Source organism: Phaethon aethereus, assembly GCF_964289735.1.
Source record: "Phaethon aethereus genome assembly, chromosome: 3".
NCBI lineage: Eukaryota > Metazoa > Chordata > Aves > Phaethontiformes > Phaethontidae > Phaethon > Phaethon aethereus.
In genome coordinates this window covers 105879174-105906828 of record NC_138576.1, presented here as the reverse complement: position 1 = coordinate 105906828, position 27655 = coordinate 105879174, and the positions used below count along the sequence as shown (strand labels likewise).

The window sequence follows — 27655 nt, the reverse complement described above, 5'->3', positions numbered from 1 at the left end:
CAGCTATGATTTTGCAGTCAACAACTCAGGATGAGTGTGTGGCTGGAGAGAAGATGTTGCAGAGAGACACAAGCCTTATTTTTCACAGAAAGAAAATCCATATACCAGCATCTATTGTCATTTGTGTCATGTTTTAAGCGTGTTTCAGAATTAGTGATTTTTTTATTATATTCCTGCCAGAAGTCTATTTTCATAATGATTTTTTTTCAGATGGCTTTTTCATTTCTAGTAGGCTAAGCCAAACTTCCTTTACTTTCATTGTTGGAAATATGGATCAAAAAACGAGTCTCAAATCCTCATGATCAAATTGCAAGAATGGATTCTATTCATCTTTGATTGCACCTGTGCTACAATGTCCAAGAGAATACACGTTTGAAAGCAACAGAAAGTGCAGAGAGGGAAATAAGATGTGTTATGTATATTGTCACCGTTCTTCTACAATGCTTATCATTACTGCTGGCGCTAGTGAGCTCCCATTATTTTGCCTTCTTCTTAGTGGGACTGTTAAAGTTTAGCTCTTTTGACAATCAGACTCGATGGTTGCATAGCATAGGGTGCTGTACTAAAACAGTTTAAAAAAAAAAGTAAATATACTATGTGAATGCCTTTTCATTTTGTAGAGAAATATCTAGATGTTAAGCATTTACTCTGTGTTCCTTTATTGTGTTTGTAGAAAGTTATCTCAAAGTGCTGCAGCTTCAGTGAAAATTTGAACAAGATGATCCTGTGTTTCTGTGATTGCACAGTTTTTGTGGAATTAATTTTGAGATTATAAAATCTGACATAAAATACATTAATATGGCATTTGATATAGAGAAGAAATTATGGAGTGACAGTCACTTGGTTTGCTAAATATACATGATGTATTCAATAAAACTGTGTAAGTTGAACATACACAGCTCTGAAGAAAACGGCTTTATTAAATGAGTTTGCATTCCTAGGCACTTTTTTGTGATGTTTTTGTAGTGGGAGAGTCCTGCTGTGTGGTGAATCACTTTTACAAATGAGACTCTGCAAGTTAAAATCAATGGGTTTCCCAAAAGAGGAAAAAAGCCTCATTTGATTAAATTCCGATCCAAATTTTGGCAGGTTGCCACTGCTGTAATTACATATTGAATTGAGCTATAATCTCTCAACACCTCAGAAGCTACAACTATGAAGAAGTTAAATAATATGTTTTATTTTTGTTACCATGTTAATGGTTCTGAATTCTTTCAAAAAAATAGACACCTCTTATAGAGTCCTCATTGGCACAAATCATGCAGCTGCACTTGTTGGAGAAGGAGGGAAGAAACAGCAAAACTTTGCCACAGGCAGAAGGCTTACAGTGAATGTTTTCTACGTCTGCATTTTTCGTTCCATTTAATTATTTTTAAAATGTCTTAGGTACACAACATACGAGTACAAGCTCATAGTGCACAACGAGGTAGGATATACATCAAGTGAAGAAGTGATAGCTACTACATTAGCAGGATTACCAGAGAAAGGAAGTATCCTCACTGCACGTGCTGTTAATCATACTGCTGTAGAAGTGGAATGGTCAAAACCAAGTAAGTGTGCTTAGTATTTATTCCAGTAACTAGGTGTTAACCTGCCATCACTTATGTTGGTCTGCCTTGCTCTCATAGGAAACACAGTCCTTGTCTTGATTTATAATATACCTAAGTGTCCTTGAAAGGAGAGGAAAGAAATAGGAAAAAGAAGTGTGCACATTTTGCTATTTCTCAGTCATGTTTGTATTTATTATGTGCTATTTCTGCAGAATGAGAATAGTGAAAGTGAAGAAATAGTTAATGCACCCTCATGAGAAATCTATAAAGTAGTAGTACGCAAAATCCTGTTGTCTTTATGGTATATTTCATCTCTTTGTATGAAAATTTACATCTACATTCCTTCAGGATGAGAGGATCCCCTTTCTCTCTCTTTTTGCTCTGCTCCTTAAAATGAATTTAGCCAATTTCTCTAGTTGGCTTGCTAATATAGCAGTGGGGAATTTCTTCGTGACTTACATGCAAATGATTTTATAAGGACTGGGTGCTGAATTGCAACAAATGTAGTCTCTTTATTTTATAATTGCATGCCTGAAGTAAGCATGCTTATAAAAACTGACAAATGTAATAGATCTGAAGCAGCTCGCTGAAGTTTCATTACCGTAGTAATCTAAACCCCTGACCTTCTAGATGTAGGTAATGCAATCTGGTTTTATTTTCATTCACACCTTAGAAATTTTCTTCATACATGTTTGTGAGTATAAAGGCTAAACACCAAGACAGTGCCATTCATTATTTGAAAACCTTATTGTATTTTATCGCTTCTTATGTTGCAATAAGCATATTAACTCTCTGGTATAGCCAAGTTTCATTTTTTCATAATATTAGTTTTTAAATTATTTTCTGGTTTTCTTTGGGAACTTAGGAGTCTTTAATGTAAGTTGCCTTGCTAGTTTTCTTTTTCTGGAAAACTTACTGAAGGTTTCTGACTTCTAAGGATTTAGAACTTGTATCTGTACCACTTAAAATAAAAATAACATATCAGTCTTGATTAAGAATTTCTGTGACAAAACTGTGTACTATTAAACCTGAAAATATGCTTTTGGCTTTTATCAATGCTATTTCCCAGTCAGATGACACCCATTCAGTGTTACAGCGTGTCATCTATAAGCAATGTGTATCAATGCTTAAGGTTTTTGTCATAATTATTCTTTTCATCTTGGTGCCTACTGGAAGCACAGTTGCATTTGATCAGATAGGAACTTAAAGTGTTTGACAAAGGACAGATAAGATAATAGACTGTATCTGAGCTACTAAAATGGAGAAGCAAGGCTTGCCTGGAATCCTTGTTTATCCACCAGCTCAGACCAATGAAGGTCCTTCCTTGTGTAGCCAGAAAATCATACGGGTTTTTTTCTTCCTTTCACTGGGGAAGCTAGTGGTGGGCAACACACATGTTAGGAAGAAATGTGAAGAGTTGTTTTTGTCCCCTGTAAATATAATGCTTCTGAGTGTATTACAGCTTTACATGTAGATGATGCTATCATGATTGTTCCTAAATAACAACACATAGATTTGCATTTTTACTATGGCCAAAAGGTCATCTGTGTAAAGTTGAATGTAGCCATAATTTAAGACATAGGCACTTGCCCCTTATTTATGACTAGAGGACTAACGCAGGAGTTCAGAACTTTTGGGGTGGGGTAAGGATGTTTTTTTTGAAGGGAAGGAGCAAAAAGGGAAAAAAATCTTTGAGGTTTCTGTCTTAAACTAGTGCCGTAGAGTAATCTGATTTGCTCTCTTCCTTCTATCTGGGTGAAAGCCATCCTTTTGCAGTGGCAAGCTGCAAGGTCTGCACACACTGCTAGCAGTGGGTTTCACCTATTAATTTGTTTACTTAACAGATTCCATTGTCATCATGGGGATGTCTAGAGAAAGAACACTTTCTCCAGTATTAGATAGGATGATGAACTGTTAACAATTTTGACAAGTTTGGAAGAGCAGTCTGCATCTCCGCTTATAAGGGTGAAATTGAAGGCACTTAATGGAATCTTTGCTATTTTTTAAATAAGGGGGTCTGCGTAAAATCTGTTTTTCTCTTCACAATAAATGTTGTTGATAAAAAACTTGCTGACTGAATATTTCCCAGTTGATCTCCCAATGCTTTTCCTTTCTTTTCTTAGCACTACAAGATTTGCAAGGAGATGTTGCATATTACACCCTCTTCTTGAATTCTACTGATGATAGAAGATCTCTGAGGATCCAGGCTGATGTAACCTCTATGGTCATAGGTGATTTGCAGCCCAACACAGAGTATCAGATATTTTTTCAAGTTTTTAACGGAGCCCACAGCATCAGCAGTGAAGTTGTGCATGTGACTACCTCAGATGGAGGTTGGTTAGCAGTGAATGCAGCTTGGCTTAAAATCTGAGAATGAAATTGATTGATTTTTGTTAGGGTTGAGATCAGTCATCCTTCCATTATAAAATTTCCGGTATAAAAGGAAAAAGGGCTAAAACGCTAAAATGCTTAAGTGCTGGTTGTCATCATGCGGTAGATCAATAAACGGTCCCGCTGAGACAGAAGCAAAAGCTCTAATAGCAGATATTAACCCAGTTTGTTCTCATCTTCTCCTGCATACTCCTATCTGTGTGCACTAAGTTCGGAGCTGAGTTCATATCAATAAATGGTGGAATTTAGAAACAATTAATGGGTTTTTAAAAATATTTGCTCTGTGAAGCAATATGCCTTTGACATGACAGTCATACACAGGGCCTTTCCTGAGTCACCAGAAACTCTAGGTGTAAGTTCAGCCTCGAAGAAATTTCTTTATGAGTCATTTCAATGCCAGCGGGCAAGTGTGGGGGGAGGAGCTGGGGGAGGAATAAAATAAAAAAAAATTGTGAATCTGAGATTAGATGTTTAGAATGGTCTTTCTAATCTTTTTGCTTTATAAAGTCTCATTATAAACATTATAATATCATTACCTCAGAAGCAAGTGTTCCAGGTCATTAGCAAAGCACTTTAAGTGAGGATTCCATTTCCTTTCTGATGCCAAAGGTCAGCACCTTTTGTTTATAAAATTGAATCGATTGCAAGGACAGTTTTTCAACTGGTAAAGATGGGTTCTTATGATAAAAATAGGTCTATGCATGGTTATTTCTGGCATGGTTAGATAATTATGTAATTTAACGCTAAAGAAGGTGTTGTGGGGTTTTTTATTTTAAATAAGTGTTAGACTTCTTCATTACCTATAGTAATCAACATTCGAAACCATTTACATAATGGCAATATTGCATATTGCTTCATAGTACTTCAGCTATGAGGCTGATAACGTCACGTTCCGCCAGACATAAAGTATTTTGGTCTCAGGTTTTGCTTCAAGAGCAAAATGCTCTGTTTTTCCCTTTTTTTTGGAAGGATTAGGATTGGGGAGACATAAAAATGTTTGTATGTTGGCAGTGCAGATGGGTGAATAATTTATCATCATATCTCACTGGCCACATACTACTGATGATTGACACTATGCTGCTGGTGTAAAGCATTTTACCATCAGCTCTCATGGTTTCTAACTGAGAGTATAATAAGCCAATTTACAGAAGACTACAGACTGTGATAACTTCATCAGAGGAAAGCAGATAAGCAGTGAACCCTTTGCTAAACCTAAATACTAATCTGCATTTGGTTAAACAAGTGCTTTTGCAGAGACAGCTGGAGTTTATTCAGTTTCTTCCTTTATTTCTAGAGCCTGAGGGCATGTTCCCTCCAGAGGTTGTCATCATCAACGGTACAGCTGTACGTGTCATCTGGACATCGCCTTCAAACCCAAATGGTGTTGTCACAGAGTACTCTATCTATGTAAATAATAAGCAGTACAAGACTGGAATGAACGAGCCGGGCTCCTTTCTTTTAGCAGATTTGTCTCCATTCACTGTATACGATATACAGGTTAGAATATCTTTTCTGGGTTGTGTCATATACGTTAATTTTACATAAAATACATGTATTTCCAAGCGGAATATTGTTTAATTAATTTCTTTACATACATGAACATATATTTGCACTGATGTTTGTGTGTATATACATACAAGGCATAAATTTATTTTCAGGTTATTTTGGGTCTGTGTACACTTTCCATAATACAAAATTCCATTATCTTTTTTCAAACCCTCAAAACTCCATTTACTTTCCCCTAAATGCTCTGTGCTACAACATTAGCAAAGCCTCAACATATATTACAAAGAGGCAAAGATTCTACTCCTACTCATTAAAAGAAAATTGCAATTGTTTTAGAAACATCAGGCATGCATAATATATCAGCACAGAGAAATAATGATATTGCATTTGTCATCCTTTTATCATGCTTTTTTTTTCCTTATCCTTCTGATGAGGAAGCAGAGCTGATCTCTGAAATCATAGTAGTACTTTGTATGCTGTTAATAAGTACAATATTTTTTCTTTGCTTTTCCCTTTCTCTATCTTGATGTTTGCCTTTCTATTCACATATCTAATGAAAGGCAAAATACTTAGTGTAGAATAAAAAAAAAAATTTAAAAAATCTTTCTATCCTTAAGCTGTATTAATATATTCAAGAAATACAGTTTGACACTTAATAGTAACTATACCTGTCTATCTCGTTCAGGTTTGGTTTGCATTATATATGAGAAGGACTCAGTACTACCATGTATACTTCGTTCTGAAAATTTGCATCCAGTTACTACATGCCATAAATAAACATCCCAGACAGGCATACCGTAACAGATTTCTATGTTCCAGCCCCTCTGAAACAGCAAACCTCCATCCATGAATACACATATGACTTTCTGAATGCTGCTTGGAAACACATTTGTCTTTTCTCAATAACAATGCAAATTCAGTGTACTGCCTCACTTATAGACCCTCTATATTAATTTACCATGGCCACCTTCTGTTGCTTGAGATGTTAATTATTCTTCTCTTCTGCTTTCCTAGTCTTTATACTGGACTTACACTTGCATCAATGTGATAGGTAAAATCAAAATAAGCTGGTTTTAATTATTTTTTTCTTTTGATTCCTTTTCTCCTTGTCCTGGAAACAATATTATCTTGGATGCATGTGCATCTCACTGGAAATCTTACTGCATTATCTTTCATTTTTTGTGTGCTTTTATTGTAAGTGACTTCTTTTTTGACAATACAGAAACCATGTAACCATCCTTCACTAGCTATTTGACTTTGCCTCTCCTTAGTTTAACCCCAGGAGGAAGGAATAAGTTTTTATTTCTGTGCCATTTTTCATAACAAGGTGTATGATTCCTATTTGCATTTTTCACTTTTAATTTTCCAGAAAAATATTAAGGAAAAATTACACTTACTTTTATGTCAGAACATATGATAGGTGTAGAAAACTTAAGGCTCCAGATCAAAGTAAATTTTTTCAGTGTTGTGTACCAGATTCTACATAGACATACAGAAAAACAAATTCACTGCAACTCTGTTGGTGATAATTTAATAGAGAATAGCAATTAGCCAGAGGGCTGCATATACTCTTTTATTGAAAATGATGTGGGAAAATGTGATATGCGCAGTATATCTCTGGTAGATATACTTATCTCAAAGCTGTGGTATTTTCTTGGCTGTGTGGAATATGTTAAATAGAAAAGGATAAAATCTTGAGTGAAGAGAGAAGTCTAAATGAGTAGCAGAGCTGAATAATTTCTGCAGCTGAGTATGTGAAACTCATGTTCTTCTTCATCAGATTGAAGCCTGCACGGTGTATGCCTGTGTGAGAAGCAATGGGACCCAGATTACAACTGTGGAAGATGAGCCAAAGCAGCTGTCAGCACCCGTTATTCACATAACTGGCTCAAGGTACTATGCTATAGGTGGCTTTCATATATCAGAGCAATTTGTGGCTGCAACAGGGACCAGAACGTAAGGTTGTCTTCTCTCAGTTAAAAAAGGTGCATAAAAGAATTCAGTATACACTTTAAAAATATTTTTCATTGTTATTTTTGGTCTTGGAGTTTTTGGCCAAAAGAGCAATTGACGAAATCTCACCCTTGGTTGATTGTATATACCCATTTGGGTATCACTGTGCTGTGACAATAAATAAGGCATAAGTGGAAATAGTTAAGAGAAGAAGTGTAGGGGAATGAAAATTATCACATTTTGCTGTCAGTTAAGACGAGGAAGATTAATGCTCGGGGAGCAATGTGATGCTGATAATGGAAACTTAGAATAATTGTGGGTAAAAGAAGTCACCCATCACAACAGTAAGAATTAGTAAGCTATCGTAAAAGGCATTGCATATCTGTGTCTCCTTGAACCGCTGTTTGCAATCTGCCTATCCACTATGTCCACAGGCATGGGCAAACTTCTTAACTGTAAAGGGAGCATCACATTTGCAGTCCTTAGAAGCAGCCAAATAGTAACATATACACTGATTCTTTGGGAGTTAATATCTTCCAAAGACAGACTAAAAGTAAGCTCGCTAACACATTTTTCAGAATTACACCAACAATAAAACAGCCTCCTGTGTGTGTGTTATTGTTCATGTGATTTTATTACATTCTGGTGGAGTATGCTCATTAGCAGTGTTTCTTTTATAGAAAGAAAAAAAGTCGTCTTTTTTTTTTTTAATTATGAAAATCTAGCATCTGAACATTCGGAAACGGCCAGCAGAACGGATTTGCTTCTCCAGTCTCTTAAGGACTTTGGTTTGCTGTTTATCATTTCTACATTTTGCTTCAATTCAGCATTTGTTTCTGTATGAGGATGAAATTAAGCTTGCTATTTTTCTGTCACACATACAGATAGAGTCAAAGCTTTGTTTGATGATAAGAACTCAGTTCAGGATCTCATCTTTTGCCCTTGGCTTTAACTTATGTATGCCTTTGTCTGTATTGTCTGTACTGCAAACACTTATGCATGTTTCTGCTATTATATAGAGACTAAATATGTCATAACACATGAATGCAAAAGGATCAAAAATGCCTTCCTACTTTATAATCTGCTCAGCCAGAAACAGACTCTGTTTCTACAGTGCCTTTTCCTACATGTCATATTATCATCAGCTGTTCTTATATCCCAAAAGAATACTAACTACTGATCGATTGCCCGGACATGTCTGGCCGTGGCCTACACGTGCCCCGGGTAGTTCATTTATTTGCCACGGTGGATTTGCTAGAGTGGAATTTAATCAATAGCTAATTCATTAATTCTGGTCCTCGAGTATGTAGGGATTGTGCAGTATAAAAATGACTGGCTGGCTTCAGCTTTGATTGAAATATGACAAACACTACAGCTGACAGCTTCAGCAGGTGCTGGGCTGAATATGAATTTTGCTTATTTGTCCTCCATAAAAGAAAAAGCTTGGACAGAAAACCAGTCTGTGTAGACAAGAGGACATTTTAATACATACCTGTCATCAGATAGGGAAAAAAAGGCATTTCTAGAGTGTAGGCTCATGGGATACTTGAGATATAATACAGACTGCGCAATTTATTGACTTTAATTGGAATCATGGCATTTTCCCCTCCTCTGAATCAGTTTGGGGGGTTGTATTATTGATGAGAATGCTGTAGGATAATGTCTTTGTAGCATTCACAAATAATTGTTTTTAAATTTGCCTCAAGGTGCTGCATGACATAAATTATAATTTCACCCACCAACTTCTTAGAAGTCTTTCTGATAGCAGCTCCATCCACACTGTTCTAATGAAGGTTATACCACTGGAGCCGTTATAAATACCTTACTTTTCCACCCCTTACAGTTAATAACTCAGCTTCAGGCTTAAACTTGGCACAAAAGGTCACAGTCCTGGAATGATTATTTTATAATGCCGACTTCAAATAGAAAACAGTGTGTGACCCAGTCCTGAAGTTCTAAGCCAGGTTCTGGTTTGTTATGTTTCTCATCTGGGTTGTGTTTTTTGGTTTTTTTTTTTTTGGAAGGGGATGCATTGGCCCTCTTTAGGTAGAAACAAATCCTGTTGAAATCAAGTATGCTTTTTTTTTTCAGTTGGGACCTCAGGGTTTGTCTCTATAGAGAAGTACTGTATTTTATTGCACAGATTTGAAAGTTCTCTGAGTACTGTATACATGTGGATGCTGACTTAAATTTTGTGTAGTGCATTAAATTTTCATGGTATGTTGGAAAATCGTTCTTTTCCCTTTAAAAGCTTTTCTTCTTTCTCTTGTTCCTTGTAATACAGCATGCTTAGTTTTTCCCTAATAACAGTACTTCATAGCAGCTTTGTTCCTTTCAGAAAACTGAGGCACAATGCAGATGAACCCTGCCAGAAATCCTGTTCAGTGCTTAATTAAAAGGTTGATGGCTCTGAAAACACGATGTGGCATAAACTAGGGAAAATCCTTCAGAGCTTCGTGAAGTAAGACAGGGCCCTTTATGCAGCTTGGGGGAACCAGAAACCATGGTCAGGGTGTAACAGAAAGCTCAAAGAAGATAAAGCCATGGGAGAAAAGCTAGGTGAATTATTTGGTTTATGTTCAGTATCATGGAGCCTGGGGAGATTTATGTATCAGATGCTGTTCATGGGTGAATGAGCTGGAGGAACTCTCTCAGATTAACATGTTAGTTAGATTTTAGAACAACTGGATAAAACATATAGTGATAAATTGTTGGGATGAAGGTATTTGCTCAAGAGTTCTCAAGGAGCTCAAATATGAAAGTGTCAAACTACTTAGCTGTATAAAATGTCCTTTAAAGTGGTCTTGGGACTGCAGGAATTGAAGATGAGACAATGTAGTGCAGATTCCTCTGAGAGGAACTGGGGAACTAAAGACCAGTAAGTCTGCTTTTCCATACTGGGAAAATGGGCGGAAAGTATGAATAACGGGATTCGTAACTATGGGAGTAAACATGAAATGCTGGGGAAGGTTGCTGTGGAGCCATGTCCAGGCAACACACAAAGTCAGGTTTCACAAGTACGCTGAGTTTTATGGCACTTTGCCTGAAATGTCCAAGGCAGTGTTCCCATGGGGGAAACCTGATTGCTCTCCCTGCGTTAGTAATGGGAAAAACAAGGCACAGAAAGATTTAATGAAGAAGTTTGTAGCAACAATAGAAGCGTAATGCTGTTATCAGACTTTCTGTACTGTGTCATACTGCCTCTCTAATTATGGTAGCGCTGCAGTCCACAATTACAACAGGTAGTTAATTCCTGTGCAATAATGCTGAAGCAGTTGCTTGGTGTATGTGATCTTCTACTTTATTTCATCCACTGGTCATTAATAATAGTAGTGTTCCCTATCTTAAAAATGTCAGGCGAATCTTGTGATTCTTCTGTGACTTTTTTTTGAATTCCAGCTCTTGAAAGTAAAGTCATTGAATCTTAGATTTCATGTGATTTTTAAAATTTAATCCTTGTGTTTGGTGAGACTAATACAACATTTGCTCTCAAGATTCGAAAATGAGGCCGCCTTATATTCTTAATCTTGATGGTTGAACCTTTACTACTGAGTTGACAAAAAAAATCATGAGGAGTTCTTTTCATGGCTCATGGATACTCGAAGCTGGTGATACTTGAAGCAGGCAAAAAACAGAATTTATTTTCCAAAGTCTGGTTTACCAAAATGTGTCTGATGTTATATCAAACTTGTAATACTGATAAAAAAAAAAATATTTCTACCTGGAAATGTCAAAATGAATTGTCTTCACATGCTTCAGCCAAGGGTTTTCCATTTGTTTTGTTGCACCAAAAGCAAATACACCTTTGTGGATCAGTTTGAATTTGTTCTTTATCTCCTGGAAGTACTGCAGTGTCTCCTGGACCTTGTAGTCCGAAGCAGTTCTTTCCTGTGTAGCTGGTTAGGCTGCCTTTTCTCTGGGAGGTGAGTAGTATTTTTGCTACATTGACAGCAGTCACAGAAGGGACTCGTCCAGCATTTGAACTATCATAAATGGCACACGCTTGAAAGGAAGTTTCCTCTGGGCAGACAAGGACTATATGCCACATCCCGGTGTTGTACATCTATCTGTGCCCGGAATTTGCAAGTCGGCTTCTGTAGTTTGGGCTGTGGGCACTTACCAGCATAGACACAACTCCTGTTTACCTGAGAGGGACTAACTGGGGATGAAGAGGAGAGGGTGGGCAGGCTCCGTCCCCGTGTTTCTGTAGCTGTATCAAGTGCACCATACATGACACAGCTTGATGTATGCTAAAGCGAAGGTTCTCAGCTCAGCCTGGGGTATTTGTTCAGATGGGGAGGTGTCAAAAAGCCTCTGCAGACCTTTGAAAACCCTGCTGATTTTTTTAAAAATGAGCTATACGTTGTTCTTGCTGTGGTGCTTTCAAAACCACCACAATTTGCCATGGGTGGCAAACATGAGAAGGTGTAGACATAACTGAAACGTTCATTTAGGAAGGAGTCTGCTTATCCGTGAGTCATTATTGGAAGGTCATACCGAGTTTTACCCTCTCGGTGGCACTGGTCAGTGAACTCCCACGCCATGTAATTTTCTTGTGCAGCTGCAGCTTTACACAATACCAGCCTATGTCCACCCCAAATGTATATCTATAAATTGAATAATAATTAATTAATTTATCAATTAATAAATTGATTCCTTGTTAAAAGAAAGAAATACATGCTGAGCTCTGCAGAAAAGGCAAAGTGTTCAAATCATTGCATCAGTTCTTATGTCTAACTTGAAATTATTTTAGAGAGCAATATGACTTGCAAAACTGCAAAATCTGGCACAATACTTTGAAAATATACCCTTGAGGGTCTGAATGAAACTTGTAGAAAGCAAATAATTCAAAAATATGACTGGAAATGCTTTCTTTGCTCTTCTGATCTATACTGTGCAAAGGCCAGGAGAGAGTTACAATGGCATTTATAAAGATGGAAGTACTATTACTCTTCTTTTCCTTTCCTTTTTATCTTTTTTCTAAGGTTTATACAATATATATTCCTGCTTTTATGTTTTTCAGTTAGGTCCATTATTTAAATGTAGACGTGTGCGTATGTGCATGTGTGTTCATGTGCCTGTGGTAGAATATGCAGTGAATACAAAATAGCCATGTACGCAATATGGAATTCAATCTGTGGTTCAGATTAAGACCTTGGACTGATAATGGTGACTCTACAAGTCACCTGTGAAGTTATTCCTTCATAGGTGACATTAATTCCTGTTCTGCAAAGGCTTATTGCTGTGTGTATTCCTCTGTTTATACCTCAAGGAAGTGAAATAATAATTCAGTTATTTTTATTCTGTTAAGATGTCAAAGTTTATCTCAGCAGCTGTTTCACTGTAACATTTTCGCTTTAAATTAATGCTAATTTATGATGTCACTGGCATTCTGGCAGTGGCTGTGTAATTGGGACATGGAGATTAAAAAGAGGTACTTGGAGCCTAAATATATACTATGCAATGTTGTCAGTCCTCCTATTGATCTACATGTAGCACTGGGATCGCCTTCTCTTTACCAAAAGAGAGTCACAGTGAAAGAAATTTGTGTATTATGCAACATTCCAGAGAGATTACGCAAGAGTTGAAGTTTTCATTTGAAATACCAATGTAAAATATGTACATTATAAAAGACACAACAAGTTTCTATTTCAAATGTCCCTTTTGACCTTTTTTTTTTAAAAAATCTAATATTAAGTGAGATATTGAAGCCAATATTTGCACATTTTTAGAAGTGACAGGCATGCTACAGTTTAACATGATTTTTCCCTTAAGATACTTTCTTCCTTAAACCGATGATGGTCTGATATCAAACCTGAAATCAACAACAGGATTTTGTTTTATGGTCTTTTGTGGGCTGCTGTAGTCATACTTTTGTGCTCAAAGTCAGAAGTCTTGAGTGTTACTTGTGATAAACACTTGCATATTTTACTTCTAATTTTATGTCAATGAAAATATTTAAGCAGAGAACTCCTGCTTACTGATGCTGTGATGAGTTCTCTTAATTCTGTGCTGAAGAATACACTTCAAAGGAACATACATTTTTTTATGTTTCTGAAAGCAGGGAAAAGGCAAGATGAACACAAGTATTTTCTAAATGGTGACTGAGCACAATGTGGGCAAGCTGCATTGGCTACAGCTCAGAGGGCAAGGGGTGGTCTTTTGCCCCGCAACTGCCTGTCCTCCATCAGGCTCCTATCTGAGCATGGAACAGTCATGCCGGCCGTGACAATAGTTCACGTACGCCTTTGGTGTAGTGCCAGGAAAGCATGCTGAATCCTTCCTCTTACCCCTGAAATGAAATTAGTAAAATGCTAGGAAGTTTATTGCGCATAAGTTTCCAGAATTATGAATGAGATGTCTTTTAAATAGTAACCTTGAAGGACTTTGATTGCATGTGTGATTTATTTTTCCAGAATATTAGCACATATTGACAGTTTTTTCAATTGTTTACACTTTTCGGTTATTAAAGCAGCTGTGAAATTCACCATCCAGAGGAACATTTTGGACACTTCAAAATATTTCACTCCACTTATAAAATGGAATTACTATGTTCTAATCCTTTAACATAAGTATCCATAGAAGCATAAATACTTTCAATAATTTAACAGATGTTAATTTTCTGCTTATCGTAGATCTCTTCAAATCAACTGGGCATCACCAGGACAGCCAAATGGCATTATCCTGGGATACGAACTCTTACGTAAAGCATGGCAGAGGTGTACTGCATCAAAGACTCCAAGGAGCAGCAAAAGTAATAAAATGTGCATCTTGTTAGAATGTAAAAAGCATGAAAATATCTGTGGACAAGTGTGTTACCATCCAGAGTTGAAGGTACATGTATATTCTTAAGTTATTCTTTTAGGAATAAGTGTGTAAACCAAACCTCTTTAATTATCAGAGGAAGGGAAGTGGAGGGTTCTGCTTCTTTTGATATTATAAAATCAAGGCTCTGATACATGTCTTGGAACTTTTTAAAATCAAGTATGGATGTTTGAGCTCAGTACAGGGATAGCTGTGCAAAAATCTCCAGCAGTGTATGAATCAGCTGATGACAAGTGATTCTGTTGTCTTAAGTCTGTGATTGTTGACTTTGTTTCTCCTTTTAGGAGAAAAGAACTGGTTCGCATTTATGGATATCTTGCATTAACACTTTGGTTTGGAGTAATAGTGCAGTTCTGAAGTGAATCCCCAGAGTCTTTTCATTTACTACATGCTGGCTCAGGGTAGAAATGGTTTTAATACATGCGAACTAATTCCCTTGCACAGGAAGCCAAGCCAGAACACGTGTTTCAAAACCCCTTCAAATATGCTGCGGCCCTGGATGGCCACTTTAGGTTTCCAACAAGTTTGTGGACCACCTCACTTCACAAGCACGCATCTGAAGCCTCTTCCCTTCACAAAGCTTTGCTCCATATGCATACTGCAGATGTTCATCTCAAGGAATCAGGATGTACCTGAATGAGGTCCAAAGTAAATCTCACAAGCCACATGTAATGGAAGTTTGAGGAATCTCAGTACTAACCTCTTGAAGCCACTGATCCGATCCCATTGTGACAAATTACATGCTGGCTACATGTGTGTATCGACCTCTCTATGTATTTTTGCATCCCACTTGGAACAATCAGTTTTGCTCAGCTGTGAGCCATAGAGCACCCACTGTAAACTGCTAGAGGAGATTCTTTGGCAGCTCAAGTATTCAGGTGTCTGTGGAGCATGTGATGGTAGTTCATACAGCTTCTTTGGCATAAAGTGGTCACACTGGACCACTTAAAGGCCAGAGGAAGTTTTCTAGGTGTATGCAGAAATTCAAAAACACTAGTAAAACTATAAAGCTTCTCTGTGTGTGAGGAATCATTCCTCAAAACCTGCATGGCAAACAGGCGTTATTAACATGACTTGCTGTGTGTCTGGCCGTTCCCCCGTGTGTCGTTGTCCTCGTGTCCCCCCCCGAATTCTTCCTTGACTAAACGCTTAATGACCAGATTCTCCAGTACAGAAAATCTATTTAGATTCAGCTACAAGCAGGTGGCTGTTACATGACAATGATGAGCAGCTCTGAACGGGATTCATTGTGATTTGTCAGATGTCTTTTTAAATTATGGCTATTTTCAGGTTAATCTTCATATGAGTTCCTGTTTAGGAGTAGGATCAATAGTGTAGTGGGAGTCTGTAATGGTTTTTATTGACAAATGAGGTAGAAAACTTGTAGTTTGAAAGTAAGATTTAGTGTAATGAAATAGTGTCCCTATTTGTCAAAGGCATCATCACATGTTCCATGACTAAAGCAAACAATATGTATTCACAAGATTTCCTGTGAGACAAGACAGTAATTAAGGGGTTCAAATCAAAATATAAATTATTCCAGCCAACGCAGCTTTAGCTTTTGAGTTCCCTTGAAAGCAATACTATACTAAACATATGTATTTCTGAAATCTTGTAAGTGAATTATGGGCAGTCCTTTGTTCTGAAAGGTAAATTTACTTATTTCACGTTTTTGGCATGGTAGACTTTATAATAGATCTTGGCATGTGTATGAGCTAAATTTGTATTATATTAATTCTACAAGTTTTCTTCTCCATTTTTATTTTTTCAGCTTTCATGCATTTATGGTAACTTTGAGCTTGGAGAGTGTCCGTTTATTTTTATATCTTCCTGACTTTCTAATTTTTTCTAATTAATTTGGCATTATTTTGTTATAATGGTCTCTCTGTATTCTCAGAGACTGTGGCTAGGAATGGGTGCTATTTGTTAAGTAATGGATATGTAATAAATGCCTGGAAAGTCCATAGGAAACTGAAGCACTCATACATAAAATGACATGGGAGTAATTTTCGTGAGTGAGTTGATTAAAATTCCCCTCCCAGTGCTTTGTCTGGTTTGCTATGTGTATCTGCACTAGCTATCCAAAATGTCTGCAAGAGATATCTACATTGCTCCTGGTATATCTATGCTTCTCTTAAACCAGAGTCTGCAAACAGCGACAGCGTAAGACCTTATGTGGCGGGACTCTGTCACGCTTTTATAGAATTCACTGTCAGTCTATGCCAGCTATAATGCTGAAGCATTTATGCTAGTATATGGTCCTTAGCAGGGCCTGCTGCAATAAGACAAGGGGTAATGGTTTTAAACTAAAAGAGGGTGGATTTCAACTAGATCTAAGGAAGCAATTTTTGACAACGAGGGTGGTGAAACCCTGGCCCAGGTTGCCCAGAGAGGTGGGAGATGCCCCATCCCTGGCAACATTCCAGGTCAGGTTGTACGGGGCTCTGAGCAACCTGATCCAGTTGAAGATGTCCCTGCTCACTGCAGGGGGGTTGGACTAGATGACCTTTAAAGGTCCCTTCCAACCCAAACTGTTCTATGATTCTGTGAAAAGAATTGACCAGCGTACACTTGTTCTGAGAAGAAAGCCTCTTATCACAGTGCCAGCTGCTATTCACCGTACAGTAATTGTACAGCCAAATGCGAAGAGATGCCACTGAGAATTAAATGCTGAGCAGCTTAAGTAATGTTCAGATCCAGAATAATAAACAAGTTTTTTGTTCATTTGATGATAGACTGGTCAGCAAAAGCCGGCACATTGTATATAGTTCCAATAGACAAACAGGTTGTGGAGTTCTCAGTTTTTCTCAGGTTGTTTGTTGCACCTTGTATACGAGACACAATGGGTCTAATTTCCCTCTTACAATTTCCTTGAATTCAGGAGTATAAAGTGAGAGGGAAAATTAGCCCTTTTATGCAAAAATAATTTGGATATATGTCTTGGGTTATTTATTAATATTTCCTTATGGATCTATGGGTTACATTGGGCATCATTAGCTTGCTACTGTAAGGCACTGCAGAAAAAGAGGAATTTGTGATAACTTCTTATCTACGTAAGAGATTGCCAAAACATAATCCCTTCATCCATAGAAAATGAAGTGTTTCGGTAACAGGAATACATAGGTGTGTTTTCACTGCACAGCAGAGTGGGATGCAGGGACTCTTCAGCTAACGTTAGCTGAGCTGGGTCCAGCTAAGTAGCACAGCAGTGCTAAATAGCCCGGGTGCAGGGCTGCACTGGTATATGTGTGCTGCGCTGGGGATGCAGGTTTATATCTCTGCATAGCACTGTGCTGTGTAAATAAACCAACTTGCTCAGAGCTGTCTTGGGAACCTCTAAAAGGGCAAATGACCTTTTCACTACAAAGGGACATGTGTACATGCACATTCATGGGCTCGCGTAGGCCTGATATTAAGCCTAATGAAGACCAGAAAAGATTCCCTCTATTCTAATAATCTTTGCATCAGATTCCTACTTCTTGTTTCTAGTCGTTACCCAGTTTTCTGCTTCAATGTCAAAAATCCCTGTTGTTTTAACTAAAGCTAACACAGTGGTGTGGCTAGTATCCTTACCCTGGTGTTTGTAATGAGATTCGGATGGATTCATAATTCTTGAGTGCAGAAAGAATTTAGAAAGGGTTTTGTTTGTATCTATTTCTGCAGAAAAGCTGAGAATACACTCTCATGATTAATTTTGTCATCTGCCAGGAGGGTCCCTATGTCCTGTGTACCTTTTACAGTAACAGTCCTGTGCTGCTTAAGTGTTTCCGAACTACCAAAATTGACAGTCTTTTCCTAGCCATTTTCAGTAAGGTGTGATCCATAACTCTATCCATATTTGAAATCTCAAACCAGACATCAGCTTAGAGAGCACATATCACGAGATCTGCATAGACGTACTTCAATTAACAAGGGAACGTGCCCTAGCTTCAGCCATCAAGGAGCATAATCTCAGTACCAAAGTGGAAAGCATTCCTGTATTATCCATGTAGCTACCCAACTGTCCTTCTGTTGTTACTGGCATCCTGAGGTGAACACTGAAAATAATGAGGCAGGTAGAGTAAAAAAGTAATTAAAATAGTGGCATAAAGGCTAATAATTTCTGTACACAATGGATTATGATTATGAACATCAACGGTTAAAAGGATCCTGACTGAAGGTGTTAATACAGCTTCAGCACTTTTTATTTTCAGTATCAACAAGCTGTATAAATCTGCAGTTAATGAACTAAGCAAATATAGCTCTGACATTACTAGGAAGTACAGTCTTACCCCTTTACTCATCGTCATTAACATGTGCCATTTGTTAAAAACACCAGGAGGATTCTTCTCTTTAAGGACAGGAGGAGCAAAACGGTGGCTTGATAGCTAGCCTCAAAAGCACAATTTTCAGGAGTGATAACTAACACATCTCGACACTGGTGAAGGATATTTCATCAATATTTATGTAAAATTTACTATTAATGCTATCAGTATTGTGGAAATTCTTTTCAAGTTCTTTCAGGTTTGGAGAACCTTTAAAAAGACAACACTTCATGTACAATGTGTGTTGTAACACACCTGAAAGACAGGAAATGAAACTCATTTTATTAAGATTATAAATAGTGATTTGTAACAGAATAACAGTAATTTCCGCTCATGGATTTTAGATCTGAGGCTGTACCAAATACCAAAAGAGAACAGCAATTTGAGAAAAGAAATGGGTGAGTCAGTATACTTAGCAAAAAAGGGTGTCTATCTAGATTCAGAGATAATTTAAGTAAAAAAGAATGAGCCGTGCTAATTTAAAATATTCCCTCTCACATGAGAACATGATGGGTCAATCATTACTCTGGTGTTTGCTCCACAGGCAGAAATTTTTAATGAACTCCTGTAGCTAATAGGAATTCCTTAGAGTGTTTTGTGAATTGCTATTTCACAAAGTGACTCTGGCAGCAAACGTTTGACAAGAAGGATAAACATGGCTGCCTAGCACATCTGTTTGTTTGAGTAAATCAGTCCTAGCTCTACTGGCATGTGTCCATAAGGCCAGATAATATCCTTCAGCAAAGTCTTCAGCAAGCAGAGGGATCAGGGATGGCACAATTTTAATTAAAGGAGAGTTGCATTGATAAGTTTGGAGTATTTTTAAAAATTGTTAAAATATTCTGTAATCCTACGTGCCAAATTCGGTATCTAGTTACGCTGTGCTGGTGTCATGGCTGACCGGGCCATTCTCAGCTATCATAATAAGCCTTTCTTTATGCCCAGCCCTTCCCAGTCCCTGAGTCGCAGTCCCTCTGTGGGCTTGGATGGGAGGATAACTACAGGATTGATTTGTGAGTAACTCAGTCTACCAACATTTTTAAGGGCTCCCACGATAGCTAAGGATGAACATCTTGTATCATTTCCATCAATAGTAAAGATCTTCTGGTTAGCAAGCATATGTCAAGCATTCGACCCTCTGTACGAGGGTGAGATCTCCGACCTGCCTAAAATGTTGGTGTCACTGTATCTGATTGCTACGAGGCTTCTACTTTCATGTACATAGTAACACCATCCAGTTGGGACTGTCACTTTTAGATCTAAGAGGATGAGATAATAATAACCTTTTGCCACTATAACTTTCAATCCATCTGCTTTTCTTCTTTGCCTATGACATAATTTTAGCATTACTTGAATGCATTTTATTTTATGGATTGATAATGCAGAATCCTTGGGCTGAATATCAATGCACATAGAAACTAACTATCTTTAGAGGACTGCCAAAAAAGTGTTATTTAACAATTTACAGCTGACTGCAGAGGATGTTATGGAGCTACATAATAATAGCACCAACTATATCAATCGGTAATGCCAGAAGAGAGTCTGAAAGTGTTTTAGAGCTGACTGGACCCATTTTTAGAAGCTGTCTATAGGGTATTGAGAAATACTGAGGATCTTAAATAATTTTTAACATTTTAAAAATTTAAAAATAGCTGCTGAAACTATTGTAACATACCTGGGTGTTCAGCAGGGGATTTTCTGAGGGAATTCAAGAGGAAAAGGAGAGATACCAGTAATAATGCAATCTTACAAATAATGTTCCAACCAGAATGCTCTAGAGTTAGTACTAAAATGGCCTTCCCAGTGACTGTGTGAAATATGCAGGGTAGCTGTTTCTACTGAGGATTCACAAGAGAAGGGGCATTTCTTAAAACTGGAAACATCTCATGGAAAGTAAAATGGCTGCTCAAGCATTTGAGCCTGGATAATGCCAAAGATGTGCAAGTTTCTTTATGGCAAAGATGGAAAGACCGTGTTCAGGTGAAATTTGGGTGGCGTACATCACTGAAAAGCAGGAAGCAGTACTGGCATGACAAATGAAATCCATGAAAAGAAGAAGAGAAATTGGGCTAGACAGATCAGAGGGGAACACAATCCCAAGGGGCATACAAATTGGGACCAAGAATGTGTGAGGAACAGGTATTTGGCCTCCTTTCATGCAGGCAGGTACCGCATTTACTGGCTCTGGTGTCTCAAGCTCAGGATACGGTAAAAAGGACAGGACAGAGGGCATTTTTTACAAGTGTCAAGAATTGTTGCTAAACGTAATCTATTTTGAGGACAGTGGCACAATAGTACTTGATGTGATATTTTTAAGAATGCTTTTAAATGAATTGGAAATACAGAGAGACCAAGTAATCTTTTAGGTTGCTTTGGAGCCAACTGTAAATGAAGAATAACTCAGCCTGGAGTGTGTGCCAGTCATAAAAAAAATATCCAAAAGATAGGAAGCAGAGGAAGAGGTGTAAAGCAGAGTTTTATTTGACATCTTAACTAATGATCTGGAAGAAAGAACAGTAGGTTAATTAAATTCATAGATTGGATTACATTACCAGTGACAAGGTGGACAGCAAAATAATATAATAGGACCTATAGAGACTCAAAATTCCTGAACAGAAAATGACAAAATTCAGCTATGTTGGTAGTCTAAAACGGATGCTGAATGAGAAAGTGTGCTGGAAAAGCAGAAAACAGTGCGAGAAGTCAAAGCATATAAGGTTATAAAACCTCAAAATATAGTGAGGAAACAAAAAACCCTTCTGCCCTACCTCATGTTAATTTTGGGTTACATATTGTTTATGTATTGTAAATTGTAACTTCAGAACCTAACCTAACACTCCCACAGGTGATTGATTAAAGGCCAATCAAAAGTGAACAAAGCAAAGCGTCATCTTTCTGAAGTCAGAAAGAATTTGTTTACCACTTAGGAAAAGTACCACTCTTTTTTCTATATGCATATATTTTTGTTAAAATAAATACAAATAGAAATATAATAATACAAATTAGACATCCTGGGCCTAGTAATATGCATTTTTTAAAAGTTTTTTGTCAGCTAGTACTTAAAGTACCTAAGTAAACAAAAGATCCTCTAGAGGATCACTTTCTTTCTTTGCAACTAAGATAACCTGATTTAGAATGTGTGTAAAGTCGGGGTGGAAGTGCTCCACACCAAAAGAAAACAAAGGAGCAACTCTGCTCTAATATCTGTCCTGTACTGCCAACTGCGTTTTCTGTCTCGCTGCAAGAGGCATCCTTCTGGCTAATACAAGTTGCACTGACACTCTGATCTGAGTTTACAATTTTTATGATGATTCTACTGACCTATATGATTTGCTCGGTATACAGTGTGCCACTCCATCAACTCAGGAATAAGTGTACAAATAATTATTTGATTGTTCAAGCATATAATTTTCTCGACAGCACCTAGAAACAAGTCCACAGTTAAAAGGCCCTTTCAAAATTCATTTCCATGTAAATTTTATTTTGAAAAAGAAAAATCCTTATATAAACACTATTCTCTTGAGATCACATTGTCTGAAGAACTGTGGTCATAAATAAGTGATCATGTGCTATAAGAAGAAAATGCTACTTATTTTTATGTGAAAGAAAACCCAAGAGCTCATATTGGGAGATCCTGTTTTTTAGTTGTAAGGGTTTCAGATGACATATTTCATCATAAATGAATAAATAAAAAAATAAATAAATAAGAATTGGGGAGAAAAGGATAAGGTGATGGTAGATTATATGTACATATTGCAATTTACTCCATATTGAGAGACTCAAACAGCCTGGAAGGCATATGAAGATGATTCATATTAATGGACTATTTTATTAAGGTGCAGTATGGTTTAAGGCCACAAAACAACAGCATTCTGTCAGATACAGAGTAGTTTATTGAAGTCTGATAATGCTGGAGGGCACATGATTTTAGCCAAGTTGCATTTTATTTGACTGCAGTCATATTAGTGTCCGTACTCGCATGTGTTGTACATGTTTTCACATACATTGTTTTGCCAGAGAACACACTATGTTCTGTTTAACAGATATTGCCTTACTGATTTTTTTTTTTTTTAACTACTTCTAGGTGTGTTGTAATGGGATTCTGCACGACAATAAACCTGGCTTCCAATGTTGCGAGGACAAGTACATTCCATTTATTCTTAATTCACCAGGGGTTTGCTGTGGTGGTCAGATACATGCTGTGCAACCGAAACATCAGTGCTGTGGTGGCTATTACACTAGGGTATTAGCAGGTAAGAGACAACTCCTTTCCAGTGCTTGAAAGAAACAAAACAGCAAAGTAGCTATATCAGTTAAACCAAGGAGAACGAAAACATAGCAATAAATGTGGGATTTATCAAGATTTCTAGATGTCTTCGAGCCTTGTGTTCAGTGGGATAAGCAAAGAAAATTGCACTGACTTTGTCTTATAAACAGAGTACACTGTTTATACAAGAAAGGCTTAATAGATGAAACCTGATCATTGGGTCATTTCCCAGAGAAATAATTTATGCCAAACTATACTTAATTGCGGTAAGTGCTGCATAATGGGGAGGGCAGTTCTGCTTAATAGGAACACCATCAGGCAATTTAGTGGTGCAGTTTAGTTCTCGGCTTGATTTGACCCCAGGTGATTTTCCCCAGCCATTTCTTTTGTGGAAGAATTGTTAGCATTTGGGGTTGATATTATGGATTATGTCACTTCTACTTGTTTCTGCATTGTCTACTCCTACTACTTGATCAAAGTACACATCCCACACGTATTATCTTTGATGGAAATTCATCCTTTCCTTAAGGCTGCTCATGCTCTTACTCGCCGAACTGCTTGGGAAGTTTGCCAAAACTGTGCTTCTGTGCTATTGTCCAGAGTTTGGGTTTCGAGTTGTTTGGTGGGTTTTTGACAGGGAGAGGGGAGGAAAAGGGGGAGGAGAGCCCTTTCAGGGGGCAGTGTTCAGAGCATATATCTCTTTGTAGGCAATTGTCAGGTCAGGAGCTAAAATGCTTCCATTACTCATGAGCTGGCACACATTCCCTAGGCTCAGAAATGCTTGAATTTTTGCCAACACATTCAGCACATCCAGAGTTCTGATCCTTTGAAAAGTAATTCATATATCACAAAATTAGAATGCCTTCCATGATGTCACCAGAAAAATGTTATCACGTGGAAGAACCAGAGAAGAGTATTTTGCTGGCCTCATTAATCTCAATGTACTGAAATGGAGGGATTATACTGTGACCTCTGTCCCCATCCAGTGGTCTTTGTTAACTAGCTTAATGTTGTTTACATCAAGAAAGAAAAGCACGGTGAAACAAAATGTCTTATGTCTGAAAGTAGTTTTTGTTCAGTCAGCAGACCACAAGCATGAAACAATGAATATTTGAACATGATTTTAAACATTTTCTTTTCTAAGTATACTTGCTGCGTTCTCTTTTTCCATACTCTAAAGGGCAGCAACATGAACAATGTTGGTCACTTTTTTCTTTTTTATTTTTATAAATATGCTAATAACCTCAAGCTAAATGTTAATGTGGGTCATTCTTTGATAAGGATAACAATTAACTGGTAAGACTGCATGGTAGTTTTCAGAGAGAGAACATTTTCAAGCCTAACTTGGAATGGATCCCATTTTGAGAGGTTAATGAGAAGGTTACTGATCCTTTGTGTCTTATGTCTAATAGTTCTTTTAAAAAAACCAGTTTTATTTCCAATAAATGTAAGCTACATTCTGTGTTTTACTACTTTCTCTGTGTAGCAACTAAATTAGATTCTGAGGAATGAAGAAAAATATGATGAAGTATCTAAACAGATTATATCTATTATACTCTAAAAATTTGTTCTCATCTTTTTTTGTTTATTATTGACTTTATTTGATAAAGTTATTTATACAGGAAACTCTCTAAGCATACATATTTCCCAGATGTTGTTTGGCCAGCTTGATAGCTCTAGATGTACTGAAGCACACGGGGCTGAAGGCATGAAGATTACAAATTAGGAAGGCAGGAATCTCAGTTCCTGAAAGAGTAGTGCACAAAGAAGTGCAAACATCCATCCCAGAACTAAGATGGGAGGAGAGATTTTTAAAGCAGAGCAGAACAAATAATGCTACTACCACGCAGGCACCTCTTTGGCAAGGAACGGGGCGGGGGAAGGAAAACGGTGTTCTTCCTCATCTGTTACAATCACATCACATGTTTATTTCTGACAAAAGCTGCATTGGGTTTAGGGTTCCCTGCCTGTAATTCGCAACCTTTCAGAAGAAAAGGGCTTGAGATATTACTTTCAATGAGAAAAATGAGTTTTAAAAATCAAAACACATTTTGTTCATTAACAATCAGGAATCCAAATACTTTAATGACCTTTATTACCCATCTGTGATAGCAAAAACCCCACCCCTACTCCTTCCAAATGACATTTGAGCCACAGAAAACGTTGCAACACAGAAAGATAATACAAAAATGTAACTTTTAGAACACTGGATCAGATCAAGTGCAGCCACTACTGAATGAAAATTATTGCCATTTACCATAATTTTGGTATCCTTTATAGCAGTATCTACTCTGTTCATACCGCACCGTTTATCCCAGCCCAGCCCGCCGTTACAGCCTCAGTCTCATTTGCAGTCTTATCCAAAGGCCTTTTCCTGCAAAACCTGATGCTTTTGCTTAAGTAGCAGCCAGCGCCACTGATTGTGATGGTGGTATTTAACGTTTAAAGTGAGTTTAATCCTTAAGTTCTTTGAGAGAGGGAGCCTTGGGCAACATTGAAAACTTTTTAAGCAGTGTGAATTAGATCTTCAAACAATTTTGGAATGATTTTGGAGGAGACAAGGAAATTTTTTGCCGAGACTAAGTAGGATAAGTAGGCTGACTGTTCTGTTAATCATAGCAAGAACAAACTCTCTTTACTATGTAGCTGCCTCTACTTAAAGGTTTTCAGCTGTATAATTATCATATTTACAGAAATTATTTTTATTGCTCTTCTCAGTTTGTCTTTGTCATGCTTGCATTTTGATACCTTACAGAGTCTTGGCCCTGAATTCATAAATGCATATTTCTTTAATTATTATAATAAATTAATATAATACTTTTATAGCATTATATGGAGCGATTCCATGCTTTCACGTGGAATGTTTTGTACATGAAGCAACTAATGTGTGAATGCAGACTTGTTGCTATCAGATGAAAGACTCTCAGGGATTTCAAGAGCTATAAATGTATAAAATATTTAATTATATTCTTAAATTGACAGGAGAAGTATGTTGCCCTAACGAAGAGCAAAACAGAGTTTCAGTTGGAATTGGTGACTCTTGCTGCCAGGGAATGCCTTACTCCACATCAGGCAATCAAATCTGCTGTGGTGGATCCCTCCATGATAGTTTCAATCAGCAGTGCTGTGGTGGAGAAGTCATAAGCGCGGACTTAGTCTGTTGTGGTGATGAAGAAGAAGGGACCGCACACAGACCTCTCACTGGTAAGTGATAAGTTTTGAAGGAAAAAGGGTCTTCCTCTTTCTAAATCTCTTGTGATACTAACCATTCAGGAGTGACACACTCAGTTTTAAGGTGTGTATGTCAATTTGTTAAAATGATGTTGTACTTTATTCACCTATTCTGACAGGCAGCGAAATGGTGAGCTTTTGATAACTCTTCTTTGCCTTTGTCCAAAAGTTATGGAGGCTAGAGACACCAGAAAATTCAAAAGGAGGAGTGCATGGTCTTTCATTATGCCAGCCAGGAAATAAGACCCGTCCCTTCTCAATGAGTAGAGCAGAGATTAGACTTGGCCACCTTGTGCTGCCATGTATCCCGGCGCAGGGGTTTTCCATTTGCTCTGGAGATGTGGGGTTAGTCACCTCGAAATTGAAGGTTACGGTGCTATCTGCTTGGTAGTCTAGGTCCCTCACTTGTGTATCTACGTAGGGGTAAACCTGCTGCCGTTTAACAAAACTTAATCCGTAGCACTAGTCACTTATTCATCTGGTGTAGCCCATTAATCTCTTACACACAATAGGAAATTATGCCGTCGCTCAGAGGTACAATCTGAACCCTACTTCCTCATGAAGCACACTCTGACTAGCTGGTGACAGAGACTGGAGGTATTGTTACAAACCTATTCAGGTATTTTCATGTGTCTTTTCTTTCCACAGTTATTAGACAAATTATATACCATCAGCCTTAGGCCTTCTCAGCCTGACAAAAAGACTCCAGAAACAATTGCAGTCTCAAAGGGGAGCCCGATTTCAAAACAGAAAAATAATGAACATTTTAGTACGCAGTTGTGCTTGCCGTACAAATACGAGTAATGCAGTGCTTTCCACCGTATGCGTGCCAGTTTGAGCCTCTAGTTGTACAACTAAGGTTCTTAACATCTAAGAACTCCTCCTTCCCCCCCAAAATGAGCTCTGTCTTCAGCTTTTTTTTGTATTCACTGGATCCTTTAGCCACTGTGGTATTAGAAGCACCCTAGCCTGTGATGACTGCCAGGAAGGGCTAATCAGAAGAGCCATTGCAACGCTTCCTGCGGTCTCTATACTATCCTTCCCTTCCAGTGGTGACACATGGCCTGTATGCTGTGAGCAACACCGCTTGCGCGATTTTAGCTCCCCCTCACTGTGATCCCTAATTGTGCCTGATCTACAACGCCTGCGCAGGGCTCACAATACCAGCTCTGAACAAGGCCTTCTTGCGTAGCAGTGCATTGTGTGCCTGCCACAAGACGGGGCTGGCTCATAAAACATCTCTTTATGTACTTTATTACTTAAACTCTTTTATTTGCCTGCAGGAGCCCTTTAACAAAATCACATTGAATTGACTTTCTCACACCAAATCAAATCTCCCTGGTCCCAGTTCAGTTGTCTTTGTCAATATGTATTTTATAAATGGAGTGAATTAACAGATGCTGTTGGAACAGAACTGCTGGGGTAGCGTTTATGTTTTTACTGCTCTCTCTGGGCAGATGAGTTGTGTAGGAGTGTAATACAGGTATCTTGGGATGAAAGTTATGTTCTTCATTTCAGTATATATGTATTCTTAACAGTTTTTTTTCCTTAAATATATATATTTAAAAAACCTTTATACCCCTCTATCATTTATACCATTTTTCTTGAGAATGGGTCAGGATGACATT

The 27655-nt window shown here is 37.7% G+C and overlaps 1 protein-coding gene across 1 annotated transcript in view; it reads left to right on the top strand.

Annotated features, from left to right (window-relative positions):
• The window catches only part of USH2A (usherin), a gene marked incomplete at its 3' end in the record, with an annotated part of 396540 nt that overhangs the window by 281770 nt on the left and 87115 nt on the right, over positions 1 to 27655 (top strand). The window contains exons 43-49 of the mRNA XM_081997162.1: positions 1387 to 1550; positions 3674 to 3883; positions 5236 to 5438; positions 7228 to 7340; positions 14036 to 14234; positions 22614 to 22782; positions 25779 to 26000. Of these exons, the coding sequence (XP_081853288.1) occupies positions 1387 to 1550; positions 3674 to 3883; positions 5236 to 5438; positions 7228 to 7340; positions 14036 to 14234; positions 22614 to 22782; positions 25779 to 26000 (1280 nt within the window). The remainder of the gene's footprint in view (positions 1 to 1386; positions 1551 to 3673; positions 3884 to 5235; positions 5439 to 7227; positions 7341 to 14035; positions 14235 to 22613; positions 22783 to 25778; positions 26001 to 27655) is intronic.